General features: G+C 33.3%; 1 protein-coding gene across 2 annotated transcripts in view; it reads right to left on the reverse strand.

Moving 5' to 3' along the window:
- Positions 1-15,817, reverse strand: part of ECT2 (epithelial cell transforming 2) — a 56,077-nt gene that overhangs the window by 18,487 nt on the left and 21,773 nt on the right. For both annotated transcript variants that reach the window (XM_028100803.2, XM_028100804.2), the window contains 7 exons: positions 13,323-13,442; positions 9,399-9,467; positions 7,476-7,586; positions 6,740-6,836; positions 4,879-4,960; positions 2,479-2,557; positions 1,981-2,100 (listed from right to left, as the gene is read on the reverse strand). In XM_028100803.2, coding sequence (XP_027956604.1) covers positions 1,981-2,100; positions 2,479-2,557; positions 4,879-4,960; positions 6,740-6,836; positions 7,476-7,586; positions 9,399-9,467; positions 13,323-13,442 — 678 coding nt within the window. The remainder of the gene's footprint in view (positions 1-1,980; positions 2,101-2,478; positions 2,558-4,878; positions 4,961-6,739; positions 6,837-7,475; positions 7,587-9,398; positions 9,468-13,322; positions 13,443-15,817) is intronic.

Consider the following 15,817-nt stretch of genomic DNA (forward strand, 5'->3'; position numbering starts at 1 on the left):
TACATATCAAATATTAAAAGTTAATTTACATTAATATAGTTAAAATAAGCAATGAAGAGTTTCTTTAAATAATTTCCACCATAAATATGAATATTCTTTTAAATCAATTTGGATAAGCAAATAATTTTAAAGTTCATTTTTAAAAAGGAAAAACAATAACAAGTACCAATACTGATGACACAAATGCTAGCACATCAAGGTAAAAACTCAAAACACAGATAAAATATAAAAGGGAATATATGTCTGTAAATCCTCAGTTAGTTTAGCTTCAGTAAAACATCAACTGTCAAATTTAAGAGAAGTCAATATAGATTTTATCCACTTTAAATGTTTCTAACTTTTACCATATTCTTCACTCCAAATTTGCTAAGGATTTTTTTTTTTTAACAAGCTAAAGAATAAAAGTTTAGGATTATAAATCTTGAAGTCCAAATTGAATGTTGGCGATAGAGCTGTTTCAGTTAATATGATTCTAAGATAGGGAGCTAAGATAAACTAGAACAAAAAGTCAGTGGATTTAAGAAAGTAAAGGAAATGCGGAATCGGAGTATCACATAATGGGACTCAGAAGCTACAGGAAATAACCAATGACAGGAATTAAAGAGGCAGGTAAGTCAATGAGGCAGTTATAGAAAACTTCATGGAATTTGAAGATGTATGATCAAAAATTTAAAGTAAGCCACAACTCTCTCAAGAGTATGAGGATAAAACCCAGAATAGATTAGCAAAGAGGTACAGACAATGAAGCCAGTTGACCTGGGCACTTCAAGAGGAAAAACCTAAAAAAGGCTTTTAAGAGAAGCAAATAAACAGAAGTACTGAGCAACTATGTACAGTAAAACCCCACTGGAAATTGACTTCACCTAGCCCCTGTTCTCCAAAGCAAAGCAGGCTGATATTCTCCTTATGGGGGTGACAAGTAGTTCAAAATTATCTGCCTCATGATTTTTTATGACTTTTTCAGTTCAGGGTACCTTCAATTATGGGTAGTATTTTCATTGTCTTTTGTGACATTACTGACCAATAAAAAGACGATTTTTTATTAACCTCACTAAACAAAACTCCGCATTTAACACAAATCAAGTTTTGGTGAGATTTTATTACACCTGTAACTGCACATGGTTGGTTCTCTAAAATTCCCTTGTATTTTACACTTTAAATAATAATGTATATAAGAGGGCAGCACTTTAAGAGAAGTAGAAAAGGATAAAAGAGGTACAGACTTTAAAGCAAAAGGAAACCCATCAAATCACTTCAATGAAAGCAAAAGCAAGTTACCTAATAACAGAAATGTCAGGAGTCTTCTGACTAATATTTGTTTTATCAAAATACACAGGTTTTTTTTTTCTGAGATAAAGGAAAATACACATTTTTATATCTCCCATTAGACTGTTTCATTGTTTAAAAATACACTATTAGAGTTGGAAAAGCACACAAAGATGATTCAATTTGCCCACAGAATATGGGGTAAATGCTTTAAGAGATGAGAATTTTAAATTATAATCATTGTACCCCATCTGATATACTAACCACTCACTCACCCTAAAACCTGCTGTTTTAAGCAAAAATCGGGGGATCATGATTCATGGTAGTAAATAATCAAGTTATCCTACTCTTCAACAAAATACTGGCTCCCTCTTTGCTTGAAAAATCTACTTAAATTTCAAATTATTTTGTGGATCTTGAACAAACATACATAGAAACAGAAAGTTCCTAAAATTCTTGACCTAAGCATTTATTAACATGAAAATAAACTAAATTTTCATTTTGACTTGGATTTTAAGTCATGAAAATTTACCATACTTCTTAGTATTAAACCTTCTCTTAAAAGCATTCTATTAATAGTATTACCAACAAGAAGTCTCAAAAGTGATTAAGTTTACTTTAACTTGTATATTCTACTTCAGTCAAGGCTTGGCTTTAAATATTCAGGCAAGTCACACAAATCAGCAGTGTTATATACATTAAGTACAAATTTACCTCCAGGCAGTCATTGAAGAGAAAGAGAGTTACTTGCTCTCCTCTGTCACAGGGGTGTTCACCTAGAGAAATTGTTTCAACTCGTTGGACTAAGCTTCGGTGAGAAGACAAAAGATTAGCCTGTATAGATTGAAAATATTAGTAAAAGAGATCACTCGGTAGTAATCTTTTTAAATTTATCATTTAAAAGAAAATGGTGCCGGGGTGCCTGGGTGGCCCAATTGTTTAAGTATCTGGTTTTGGCTTGATTTTGGCTCAGGTCATTATATCAGGGATCGAGCCCTATGTTGGGCTCTGTGCTCAGTGGGGAGTCTGTCTGAGATTCTTTCTCTCCCTCTCCCTCTCCCCACCCTCCAGAATAAATAAATCTTTAAAAATAAAAAAAGAAAAGAAAGAAAGAAAAAGAAGATGGTGCCAAGATTCTGTTTATATTAGAACTATAGAATCTAAATAATAAGAAAGAAAATAAATTGACAATCATCAAAAATGAATACTTACTGGGCATCCATCTACTTCATAAACAACATCAAAAATTTGCTTTTGGGCTTCTGTTTTTCTCTTATCTTCATTAATATGGCTGAAAAATTAATAAGTTTACTTTTAAAACTTCAACTTTTAAAACAATATGAAAACTGCATACAAAGATATCTCGTGTCACAAAAAATGATCTTCCATGTGTTTATCTTAATTTTGACAACTGAATCAGTTAAAATACTTCCTAAAAGTAGCCTATTATATTAAAAAAAATTCCATAGAATCCTTCAGAAAATTGTTTTACTATCTTCTTTCTGTATTATTTTTTTTTTTACTATACTCACTATATACTTCCTAAAATACAGTAAACCTATACAAACTTCACATTAACAATTCTAAATGTTAAGGTTTTATGTAGGTCATTCCCAAGTCATATCCTAATCATTTTATTGAAACAAAAACTAAGACTAATGCTTCCATACAAGATGAAGTAAGAAGGAAAGGATACACCTTCTTCCTGAAACAACTAAAAAACTGTCAAGATATAAAGAAACAGGGTTGGGGGGTGCCTAGAGGCCTGATGGCCCCCCATCAAAATAATACTGGTAAAGTACTCTACACACCAAACAAGTAAATTGGGCAAGTAATAACCTTTCAGCTTTCTCTTTTGTGAAGATTAAGTTAACGCTGTCTACTTCACAGTTTGTTGAAAGGATCAAGGTAAATTACGTGCAGTGTATGTTAAACCATTAAGTGTTGAAAAAAACTATTATCCTGGCCCTAAAATAACAAAGCAAAAGCATGAAGGCTGGCTGATCGACATATAAAATATACATAAACAAAAACAGAAACTGTTATTTGCTAATTTGAACATTATTCTGCTGCTGGACCCTCTCTCTAGAGCTAAGTATTTTAAGAAACTCTGTTTCATATAGAAGCACCTCAGGAAATCTCAGAAATCATTTAACTAGATCTATTAAACATGTTGATGACATAATATCCAAAGAGTTAAAGTGCCCTCACCCTCCATGAGGCAAAACAATAGCAAGTTTTCATTTCTGATTATAATAATCAAGAAAGATCATTTCTGGGGTGCCTGGGTGTCTCAGTTGGTTAAGCATCTGCCTTTGGCTCAGGTCATGATCCTGGGATGGAGCCCCACATCAGGCTCCCTGCTCGGTGGGGAGCCTGCTTCTTCCTCTCTCTTTGTTGTTTCCCCTGCTTGTGCTCTGACTCAGTCTATCTCAAATAAATAAATAAAATCTTAAAAAAAAAATTAAAATGTAAAAAATAAAAATAAATAAAAGAAAGATCATTTAAGTTTATTTACTTATTTATTTTTAAATAATCTCTATACCCAACGTGGGGCTTGAACTCACGACCCCTAAAAAAGATGTAGTACACACACACACACACACACACACACACACACACACACACACAATGAAATATTACTCAGCCATCAAAAAAATGAAATCTTGCCATTTGCAATGACGTGGATGGAATTAGAGGGTATTATGCTAAGTGAAATAAGTCAATCACAGAAAGACATTTATCATATGATTTCACTCATATGTGGAATTTAAGAAACAAAATAGAGCACAGGGGAGGGAAGGGAGAGAAAAAATAAAATGAGATGAAAATAGAGAGGGAAGCAAACCATAAGAGACTCTTAATCATAGGAAACAAACTAAGGGTTGCTGGAGGGGAGGGAGGTGGAGGGTAACTGGGCATTAAGGAGGGCACGTGCTGTAATGAGCACTGGGTGTTATATAAGACTGATGAATCACTGAACTCTACCTCCGAAACTAATACACTATATGTTAATTAATTGAATTTAAATTAAAAAAAGATCATTTCTGATTAGAGCTACATCTCCAAGTTAGACCTATAGTAAGTAGCCTAAGTTTAACAATCAATCACCCAAGTCAATTCTACAGAGTTTATACTTTAATACATTTCCAACCAACCCTATCAATTTATACTCCATTAAATTCAAGGTAAGAAACAAAAAATCAAAAGTAAAAGTGAAAGAAGTATTATAAATCTATCTTTTTATTTCACCACAGTCAACTTTCTGAGTTACATTTGGGTAGTTTAAATGAAGACAAGAACACACTATGCCTGGAGGTATATGAAGAACATGTCCAGAAGTATTTATAACATCACCAAATTTCTAAATCAATGTTACTTTCTATGCATAATAGTTTAATACCTTAAGAAATAAATGTTTTTGATTTATCAATGTATTCTTACAATACTTCTCTCATCATTTTAATGTGTAACTACACTATTAGAAAAATAATTTAGATAACACTTTATAAAAATTTGCCATTGATATTTTTTCTTCATTTATGATTCCTAATTGTTCTACAATTCCATTTTAATCTAGGAAACAATAAGAAATTGAAATAATGCACTTACGTCATTACTTCCTTTAATGATCCAATAGCTTTTTCTAGAGTGCTTTTGTCAGGATTTTCTTCGGCTGTATGCTTCTTAAGATCTGTTATGATAAAATGGTTTTTTTCCATGATTAGAAAAACAGTAGTAAAAAAAAAAATAGTTTTTTAATCTGACTTCAAAATACTGTCCATCTTGGAGCACCTGGGTGGCTCAGTTGGTTAAGTGTCTGACTTCGGTTCTGGTCATGATCTCAGGGTCCTGGAATAACGCCCCATGTTGGGAAGCTCAGCAGCAACCTGTCTGCTTATCCCTCTCCCGCTGCCTCTCCCAATGCTCTCTCTCTCTCTCAAATAAATCTTTTAAAAAAATAAAATAAAATGCTGTCCATTTTGATATAGGCTGCTTAATTTTTTAAAGATATTATCTAAGCTTTACTTCAAAAAAAGTTTTTCCACGTTCTCTTAGGAGCTCTCTTCTTACACATTTGTTAGGGTTTCCACAATTTTATTGACTAAATTCTCAGGATATGTACAGATTTTCTTACACTGCTATCTCAATTCCCTTTTAGTAAAGCCTGGGGACACTTAGGTTCCTCAAGCTCTCTCCAAAGTGCTGAATGAAAACACACAATCCTCAATTAGCTGAGAAGTCATTATATGTTGTATTTCATGTTGGGACCCATGGCTCTATAACAGAGAGCATTCGGTAACCCTGAAACCTGCAAATGGCAGGTTTTGTTTAACTTAGAGGTTCATGACATGCTGACACTTTGACTCCTATAGAGGTTAAGCTTCCTATGCCATGTTCCATCTGATGGTTCCCTAGTACCATGTCCACCCGATCTCATAAGAGAAAGGCTTAGAAACTATTTGATGGATTTCTAAATATACTTAATAAAAAATAATGAAGTAAATAATCCAAAAAAATGCTTTATAAAGTTAAATCACACTGCTTTGTTTGTGTAGTCTCCTTATAATCTAAAAAAACAGGACAGCTTTTAAAGATGGGGGAAATCATCTTATAAACTAGCTATTCTAACCTACATTAGATGATCTTAAAAACAACAAAAATGATCAATTTTTTAAATTACTACAACTCATACATTACCCAAAATATTTTAAAGAGAAAAATAGATTAAACAGTCACAAAATTAGCCTCTTTATCTGCTGCTATCCATAATACTGTGCTTAAGGTTTGGGGAACAAAATGCTTTATTACAGACTTATTCCTGTTTGTAATTTAGTTTTCATACTTAATTTTAAAAAATATAAAAACTGACCCTGTCCTAAAAATATTCACTAGTCAGCTAAATGTAAAGGCATATACATATGCTTTTCTTTTGATAGAGGCAAAATTTATTCATAAAAATTAAATGTAAAAAAATAAAATTAACTCTCTTTAAGCTCCAGAATAAATGGATTCAGGCTTCAAGCGTGTTCTGCACAATCTAAGAAAGAAAGTAAGCATTAGATCAAGTATACAGATTTTATAAAGATTCAAAAAAGGACTAAATAACTTGAGACATGAATCGTCTCTCATCTTGTGATTTTTGTGGGTTAATTTTATTTACATGGATATAAATTGATTTTGAATTAATGACACACCATGAAATAAACGTAAGGCTTTTGGTAGAGAAACAAAACTAAAAAAATAGTCAATGTAATTGATATGGTAACAAATAAAGCATTTTAGGAGACTTAATTATTATAGTATCTGTGATTTTAAGATTATCCATAAAGGTATTTTCTATGTAAGACATAAACTTTAATGCTGAAATCTAAGAAAACTATGAAAATGAAAAGAATTTCAAAATTTTTAGAGCAAAACAATTCCATAAAAAAACCATCCAAAGTAGTCTGAAAACAGATCAGACAAGTACCATTTAAAAGTAACGCAACACTGGGTAACCTCTGTACTGGTCGAATGAGAAGTTCAACAAGGCTCTGCCGTCCACATTCTGGTTTAGCTTGGTTTATCTGAAAAGAATTAACAACAAAAAAGGTTTTCTGCAAAGATTAAACGCCTTACATTTATTATACCTTATCACTAGTGCCCTGAAAAGAACTAATAGAAGAGATGGGGTGGCAGTTGTTCTCTGGAAGATTACTGTGGTTAAATAATCTTCCAGGACCTGAACTGACCTCCTGGCCACTCAAGGATTAGCATCTTAAACACAAAGTGAGTTTCTCTGCACACTCGTATAAATTCCATCTTAAGTTTCTCTTGAGTCTACACCATTCACAAGAAAAAACAGTTTTTGAGGTATTAAGTATGCTGATACCACTGAGTAAACAAAATAAAGCACTGGTAAAGAAAAAAAAAATCCCTAAAGGGAAAACCAAATCACACTGACAAATGTTTGAGAACTAAAACATGTATAACTTTAAAAAATATGAGTACCTACAGACAACATTTTCACTCACTCAGCTCCCTCATGGCCTCTGCTATCTAAATCTTCTGAAGCCTAATATCACTGCCACTCTCAGGTCTGGCTAAAGTTAACAGATTAAACATTAAGGTGTTCTTACAATGGATAGATTTTTACTAAAAGCGTAATTTAAATGAACTCCTTCAGAAATTATCCTGATTTTTTATTTGAAAGAAACACATGTTACCTTCAGAAAAGCATGAAATCTTGGTTTCTGTTTTTCACATTTAATAATTGTTTCCTTGCTCATTTCAAAGAAGTTTACAAAGGGAGGGTAGGTTTTTACCAAATCTTTTGACTAGGAAGAAGAAGAAAAAACACATTAATTGTTATACATGTTACCCTTAGATAATGAAATTTAAAGCCAAATAATAAATAGTCAAAATCTGATATACTGGATGCAAAAGAGAAATTTAAAACAAGTTTCTTAAGTTAAACACAGAAATTTTATGAATTTCTCATTAATGAGTTAATTGCTAACCAAAATGCATCAACTGGTACATATAGCCTAAAACTTGAAAAGCAAAGACTCAGAATCGAAAGTATACTAATGCTTATTGTATTGACATAAACATGACAAAGTTTAGGGCGCCTGGGTGGCTCAGTTGGTTAAGCGACTGCCTTCGGCTCAGGTCATGATCCTGGAGTCCCTGGATGGAGTCCCGCATCGGGCTCCCTGCTCAGCGGGGAATCTGCTTCTCCCTCGGACCCTCTTCCCTCTCGTGCTCTCTATCTCTCATTCTCTCTCTCTCAAATAAATAAATAAAATCTTTAAAAAAAAAAAACGACAAAGTTTAAAAACTTCTGTAAGTTCAGAATATAGTAATTAGTACCCAAGAACATGCTATTATTTATTGACGAATCCAAACCACCATTTAAAAGATCAATTATATTACCCAAAATCTCAACAACAAAAAAAGGGAAAACGTCTTGGCTAACTGAGGAGACTAACAGGTATCAAAAAGATATGTGACACAATAGCCAAAATATGGAAAGAGTCCAGATGTCCATTGAGGGATGAATGTATGAAGAACATGTGGTACACATACATACAATGAAATATTACTCAGCTATCAAAAAGAATGAAATCTTGCCATTTGCAATGACGTGGACGGAACCACAATATGGTATTATGCTAAGTGGAAGAGTCAATCAGGGAATGATACCACATGATTTCACTCACATGTGGAATTTAAGAAACAAAACAGATCAACATAGGGGAAGGGAGGAAAAAATAAAATGAGATGAAAACAGAGAGGGAGGCAAACCATAAGAGACTCTTAACTCCAGGAAACAAACTGAGGGTTGCTGGAGGGGAGTGGGTGGGAGGATAGGGTAACTGGGTGGTGGGCATTAAGGACACTTGAAGTAATGAGCACTGGATGTTGTACGCAACTGACGAATCACTAAATTCTACCTCTGAAACTAAAAAAAAAAGATGTGACCAAAAATAAGAAGAGAAAAAGATATGTGACAATAATCTGCATATTTGGAATTCTCAACCAACCAGAAAAAAAACATGTAAGACTATATGGTAAGGATGGAAGTTAGGAGAAGGTTTCAGAAAAGTATGTGCCAGAACTCAAGGAATTGAAATCTATAAATGATATTCAAAGAGACTGAAAGACACTTATAAACCCTATTCACAGCACCTCTTTCAAAATGAATTTACTTTATTTGATAAAATTAAGTTATGTGGTTCCTACCCTAGTTTAAAAAAAAAAAAGGCAGTTCATTAGAAGCTTTTATGCAGAGGAAACACAATGACAGCAAAAAAATGGCATCAACTATAAAGAAAAAAAAAAACCTCAATTACAGAAAATTTTTTAAAAAAATCAATCTGTGACAGGCAAATAACTTGACATATATAAAATGATTACAGCAGAGTATGACAATCAGTGTTCCTAACAATGACCTTGGGGTTTCAAGAAAGTATTAACTTATATATAGCAAATATGTTTCAGAAGAACACTTCCAATATATTTTACAAACACAACTGTATCAAAGTTTTGAAAGCTCTCACATTTAAACAAGTAACTGTCATTCCCTGCGAGTACTTAATGAGATGATGCTTTAACCTGAAATCCTAAAGAAGAAATAAAATACTTACATATTTAAGAAATATGTCACCAATGCTTTTGCTCTCATCCCAATTAACAATAAGGTCTTCAAGATCATCCTAAAAGAGCACAGATTGAAACATTTAAGCTTGAACTTGACAGTCCCTTAAACATCTTTCAATATTTTTGAAATATTTGAAAGAAGCACCTTACAAAGTATCTTAATTTGATGTGCAAAACAATTAATATAACACATTCTTTCTCCTTAACAAGGAATCAACTTTTTGACTAGAAGGAAAATATCCTTTGAAAAATAGTTAAGAAAATATAAAGAGTGTCAAGTCAGTAAGACTAAGCCTAACTTTCCAAACTGATATGACAGCTCAACATCTTTTCCTATTAACTATAAAGCTGATTGCCATTATTAATTACAGAAAACTACTTTCAATCTTGCTGCTAAAGCATCTTACTTAACATCAGCCATTTGAAACTGTAATCTCTAACAGGTCAGCAAATTTTACTTAAAGGACCAGATGGTAAATATTTTAAACCTTGCAGACCATATGGTTTCTGTTACAAGTACAAGTCCTTATACTGTGGAAGCAGCCAGACAATTCATAAGCAAGTGAATGTGGCTGTGTTTCAATAAAACTTTCTTTACCAAAACAAGCAAAACTACGAAAGTCCAAAACTGACTGGATTTGGTCCATCAACCGTAGTTTGCTAATTCCTGATCTATAAAACTTTTCTATCATCATCCTAAAATAAGAAATATTTATAAAAAATTAAGACATGTAAAAGCATTATAAAATAAAACACAAATCAGATGATAAAATGAGATGCCAAGAAATTACACATTCCCTAAATGAAATTCTAAAAGTGACTTGAAAGTAGAAATTAATCAATAAGCTCTTATAACCAAAAGTTCTCCAAGTGTCAGCGACAGGCCCCCCAGGACATCTTTTTAATGGGATTCATGAGATTAAAACTATTTTCATTACAATACTAAAGCTCTATTTGGTTTTCCACTCTAATTCTCTCAAATCATACAACAGAGTTTCCCACAGGCTACGTGATGTGTGATACTGCAAAAGACTGAATTCAGAAGCAGATATGAGAAAGTCTTCTCTTAAACCAGACAGAAAAAATGTAAAACAGTGTCACTCTTCTCACTATTTCTGCTTTGGAAATTAGTTACTCTCCATAAAGATTATGTTATTTATGCTACCCACATAATGAGTTATTATTGCTTTAAATGTATTAATATAATTTTTAAAATGGATTGGATATCCACATGCAAAAAGATGAACCCTCACTTTACCCAAAAATTCAAAATGGATTATAGACCTAACTATAGAGCTAAAACAATACAACTTTTAGAAGAAAACATAATCTTTAAAACCTTAAGTTAGGCAAAATTTCTTAGATATGAAAGCAAAATCACAGTACATAAAAGAAAAAATGGATAAACTGGACTTCATCAAAATTAAAAGCTGTGGCATTTCGGGCACCTGGGTGGCTCAGTTGGTTAAGCGACTGCCTTCGGCTCAGGTCATGATCCTGGAGTCCCGGGATCGAGTCCCGCATCGGGCTCCCTGCTCAGCAGGGAGTCTGCTTCTCCCTCTGACCCTCTTCCCTCTCGTGCTCTCTATCTCTCATTCTCTCTCTCTCAAATAAATAAAATCTTTAAAAAAAAAAAAAAAGCTTTGGCATTTCAAAAGACACCATTAAAAAAATGAAAAGACGACCAACAATAGACTGAGAGAGATATGTACAAAATACGTAGCTGATAAAGGACTTGTATCTAGCATTTATAGAGAATACTTGCAATTCAGTAAGACTGACAACCCAGTCAAAAAATGAGCGACAGAAGTAAACACACATTTTACCAAATATAAAAATGACTAATAAGCATGTGAAAAGATGCTCAACACCATTTATCATTAAGGAAATGTTTACCAAGGCCACAATGAGGGGCACCTGGCTGGCTCCGTCATTGGAGCGTGCAACTCTTGATCTTGGGGTTTTAAGTTCAAGCTCCACATTGGGTGTAGAGATTACTTAAAAATAAAATCTTAAAAAAGCCAAAAAACAAAAAACTGCTATGTATAAGAAAAATAAGAAAATACACAAATTTTTTAAATTTGGGTGATGAGATTATGGGTATTTTTTTTTAAGATTTTTTTATTTATTTATTTGTCAGAGAGGGCACAAGCAGGAGAAGCAGCAGAGGTGGAGGCAGAAGCAGGCTCCCGGCTGAGCAAGAAGCCTGATATGGGACTCATTCCCAGGACCCTGGGATCATGACCTGAGCCGAAGGCAGACACTTAACTGACTAAGCCACCCAGGCGTCCCAAATTATAGGTATTTTCTATTCCTCTTTTCTTTACTCCTGATTTTACAAATGTTTGACAACATGTATTGGTTTCGTGGAAAAGAACACAGGCTTTGAAAACCTTTTTTTTTTTAAGATTTTATTTATTTATTTTAGAGAGAGACGGAGATTGTGCAAGCAGTGGGAGGAAGGGAGGAGCAGAGGGAGAGCCAGAGAATCTCAACCAGACTCTGCTCTGAGCATGGAGCCTAATGTGGGACTCGATCTCATGACCCTGAGATCATTCATGACCTGAGCCAAAACTAAGAGTCAGATGTTTCACCAACTGAGCCACCCAGGAGCCCCACACACTCTGAAATTTTTAAATGTGTGACAAACCTGAAATCAGCTAAAAAAACAACTAGTAGTTACAATATTGTTAATCCAACTTTCTAGAAAAAGCTTAAAGAATTATGTTACACACGAGAAAACTAAAGAGTGACAATCACTTCCAAAGCTCCAGTGAATCAGAGAACATGATTTTTCTCAATTGAGATTATGATCCCGTACACATAACAAGTATAACATTTTATATTAGAAGAGCACTTGCACACCCAGACTGGCTAAATGACTGACACAAATTCAACCTGATTCACAAATTAGTGGTAGAACATCAAGCTGAAAACCTACTTGCCTTCCCACTCTACCTTTATGCCTCCCAGTGTTTCCTATGAAAGAAAAAATACACCAAGAATACTTTTCAAGTATTCAGAAACCTAACTAGAAACAAGGATAAACTAGGCTGAAACTTTGTTAGCTTTTTAAGAAAATAAAGATTCCTTCAGAGTTCCCTTTAGATCTAGAAATAACTGAAATATGATTGTGGATTTTGATAAAGTACAAAATATGTTTGATAAATTGCATTTTTATTAACTTATAGATCATTTATATTTGTTTATAATGTGCAGTAAAATCAAAAGTAACTTAATGTACTTGTTTGAAAACATTCTATAATTCAGATTGATCTTTTTATTGGAATATGGACTAAACATTAATATGAGGTGTTCTGAGGAGAAAATTGATCAGTTTACTCAAGCATCTCATAGGAAAAATAAGAGGAAATAAAGCTTAACTACTTTTAAGAGTTCAGGTAAACCTGCCCCAAAATTACTTAACTATGAGAGACTAATACCTGTAAATCACAAACCCTTCATCAAAGGAAAAATCATTAAAAAGATAGCATTGTCTTATGTGGTTTTTGTATTTATCTGACCAGAAGTAGAGAAATGAACAAAATGGTCTCTAAGTCTCTTTCAGCTTCAGTTTTTCAAACAATCCAAAGCAAAACAAAATATACAACCTGAGAGAAACAGTAAGAAAATAAGAAAATTAGCAAAAGCAACCACGTCTCTATAGAAAAGACATGAGAAGGCTTAATTCCTTATTTTCAGGATTCATAAAAAATAAATAAAATAAAAAACAGGCAAACAACAAATATTAATAAGGCATTGTAGCAAAGGGACATAAATGATTCAAAGAAATAAATAAGGGAATAAGTTTTAGGTACAAAACTCATTTAGCCAATCAATAGTACCTGAAAAAAGCATTATATAAACACAATCCAAAAAGAATTACTACCAACCTAACATATAAAATTTACCTTTATCTTTGTGTGCACATCAAAGATATCAGGGATACTACCAAAAATAGTCTTAATCTCTTCTGGTGCAAGGATAGGCCCACCACGTTGTCCTTCCTCTTCCAATGGTACTTGAAATAACTAAAATGTTTAAAAAAAAAAAAAAAGACTAATTTAGATAGATTGTGGGAAAAGGAAAAAAAGTAAACATATAGACAGTGATAAGAGAGGAGATGTTGAGGGGTGCCTGGGTAGTTCGGTCAGTAAAGTGTCTGCCTTCGGCTCAGGTCATGATCCCAGGGTACTGGGATCAAGCCCCTTATCAGGTTCCCTGCTCAGCAGGGAGTCTGCTTCTCCCTCTGCCTCTCCTCTCCCGCCGCCCCCCACCCCACTTGTGCGTGCGCGCCCTCTTGCTCTCTCTCTTGCAAATAAAATCTTAAAAAAAAAAAAGAGAGGAGATGTTGATGGAAAAGAAAAAAGTAATTAAAAAAATACTTCTCCCTAAATTTGAAACCTTTTTTCTTATAACATTTTCTATTTTATCCTATTTATTTATACATCTGTGTGTGTATACATACTCTTATAATAAAATGTTGTTAGAATCTAATAAAAGTTTATCACACAGTTCTACAAATCATTAAAATTGTTAGAATACAAGAGTAATTTCTACTTTCTATTCAGGTTACTAAGGAAGACAATAAGCAATCAGTTATTTCCAGACATACACTTAATATAAGTATTAAATGTCTTGACATAGTAGTGTATTAAACCAAGTTTAATAGAAAGAGACTGGATTTCAAACTAGAAGACATGTTTATGTCTATATTGCTGCTTGTATCAATCTAAAAAAATAAAAGGAAAAAACCTAGAATAAATGAGTTTAGCAAGGTCATAGGTCAGCATAGAGATGTGCACATTCTCTCTCTCTCTCAACACACACAATCACATTCCTATATACCAATAATGTACAAATGGAAACCAAAATTCAAAAAGCAGTACACTTACAATAAAAAATTAAAATTAGTATAAATATAATAAAATATGTACATGATGCTGAAAATTATAGAAAGCTAATGAAAGAAGTCAAAGACCTAAATAAATGAAGACATGGATCGAAAGATTCAACACAGTAAGAAATGTCCATTCTTCCCCAAATTGATTTATGGATTTAACCCAATGTCAATCAAAATCCCAGGACTTTTTGTAGATAAAGAAAACCTAATTCCACAAATTTATATGTAAAGGCAAAGAACACATTAGTATAAAGCTGCAGTATTCATGACTGTGATATTGGTGAATGGAAAAACATACAAGATTAATAGACGAGAAAAATGTCCACAAACCAACATACACAAAGATGACCAAGTAATTTTTGACAGATCCGATGGTGGAAGGCTAGTCATTCAACAAATGGTACTAAAACACCATTTGCCCTAGGCAAAAAAATAAACTAAAAATGGATCACAGACCTAAGCAAAAAGCTAAAACCATGAAAACATTTAAAAGAAAACATAAGAGAAAATCCTGTAATTTAAGCTTAGGTTAGAGCTTTTAAATATGAAATCAAAAGCATGAACTATAAAAGAAAAAAACTGATAAGACTTCATCAAAATTTAAGTTTTCAACCTAGAATAAAAAGACATGCTAAAATGTCCACAATAGCCAAACTATGGAAAGAGCCTAGATGCCCATCAACAGATGAATGGATAAAGAAGACACACACACACACACACACACACACACACACACACACACAATGGAATATTATGTAGCCATCAAAAAAATGAAATCTTGTCATTTGCAACGACGTGGATGGAACTAGAGGGTATTATGCTAAGAAATAAGTCAATCAGAGAAAGATAAGTATCATATGATCTCACTGATATGAGGAATTTGAGAAACAAGACAGAGGATCATGGGGAAGAGAGGGAAAAATGAAACAAGATGAAACCAGAGAGGGAGACAAACCATAAAAGACTCTTAATCTCAGGAAACAAACTGAGGGTTGCTGGAGTGGAGGGGGGGGTGGGAGGGATGAGGTGGCTGGTGATGGACACTGGGGAGGGTATGTGCTATGATGAGCACTGTGAATTGTGTAAGACTGATGAATTACAGACCTGTACCCCTGAAACAAATAGTACATTATATGTTAATTTAAAAAAAAAAAGACATGCTAAAGACTAGGACAAAAATATTTGCAAATCACATATCTGACAAAGGACTAGTATTCAAAATATATAAAGAATTCTCAAAACTCAGGAAGGAAACAACTCAATTAAAAATGGGCAAAATCTTGAGCAGTTATTTCAACAAAAAAAGATAGAATAGATATTCAACATCATTTATCATTACAGAAATGAAAATTAAGGCCATAACATACCATTACATCTGTATGGCTAAAATAAAAAGTACTGATAATATCGAAACTGGTTGGGATGTAATCAACCCGAACTCTTACACATTGCTGGTGGAAATCCAAAATTGTATAACCCCTCTGGAAAAGGGTTTTACAGTTT

This window comes from Eumetopias jubatus, unplaced genomic scaffold (genome assembly GCF_037043125.1).
Source record: "Eumetopias jubatus isolate StellerSeaLion01/CBP00866 unplaced genomic scaffold, mEumJub1_p1.0 scaffold_1, whole genome shotgun sequence".
Lineage (NCBI taxonomy): Eukaryota > Metazoa > Chordata > Mammalia > Carnivora > Otariidae > Eumetopias > Eumetopias jubatus.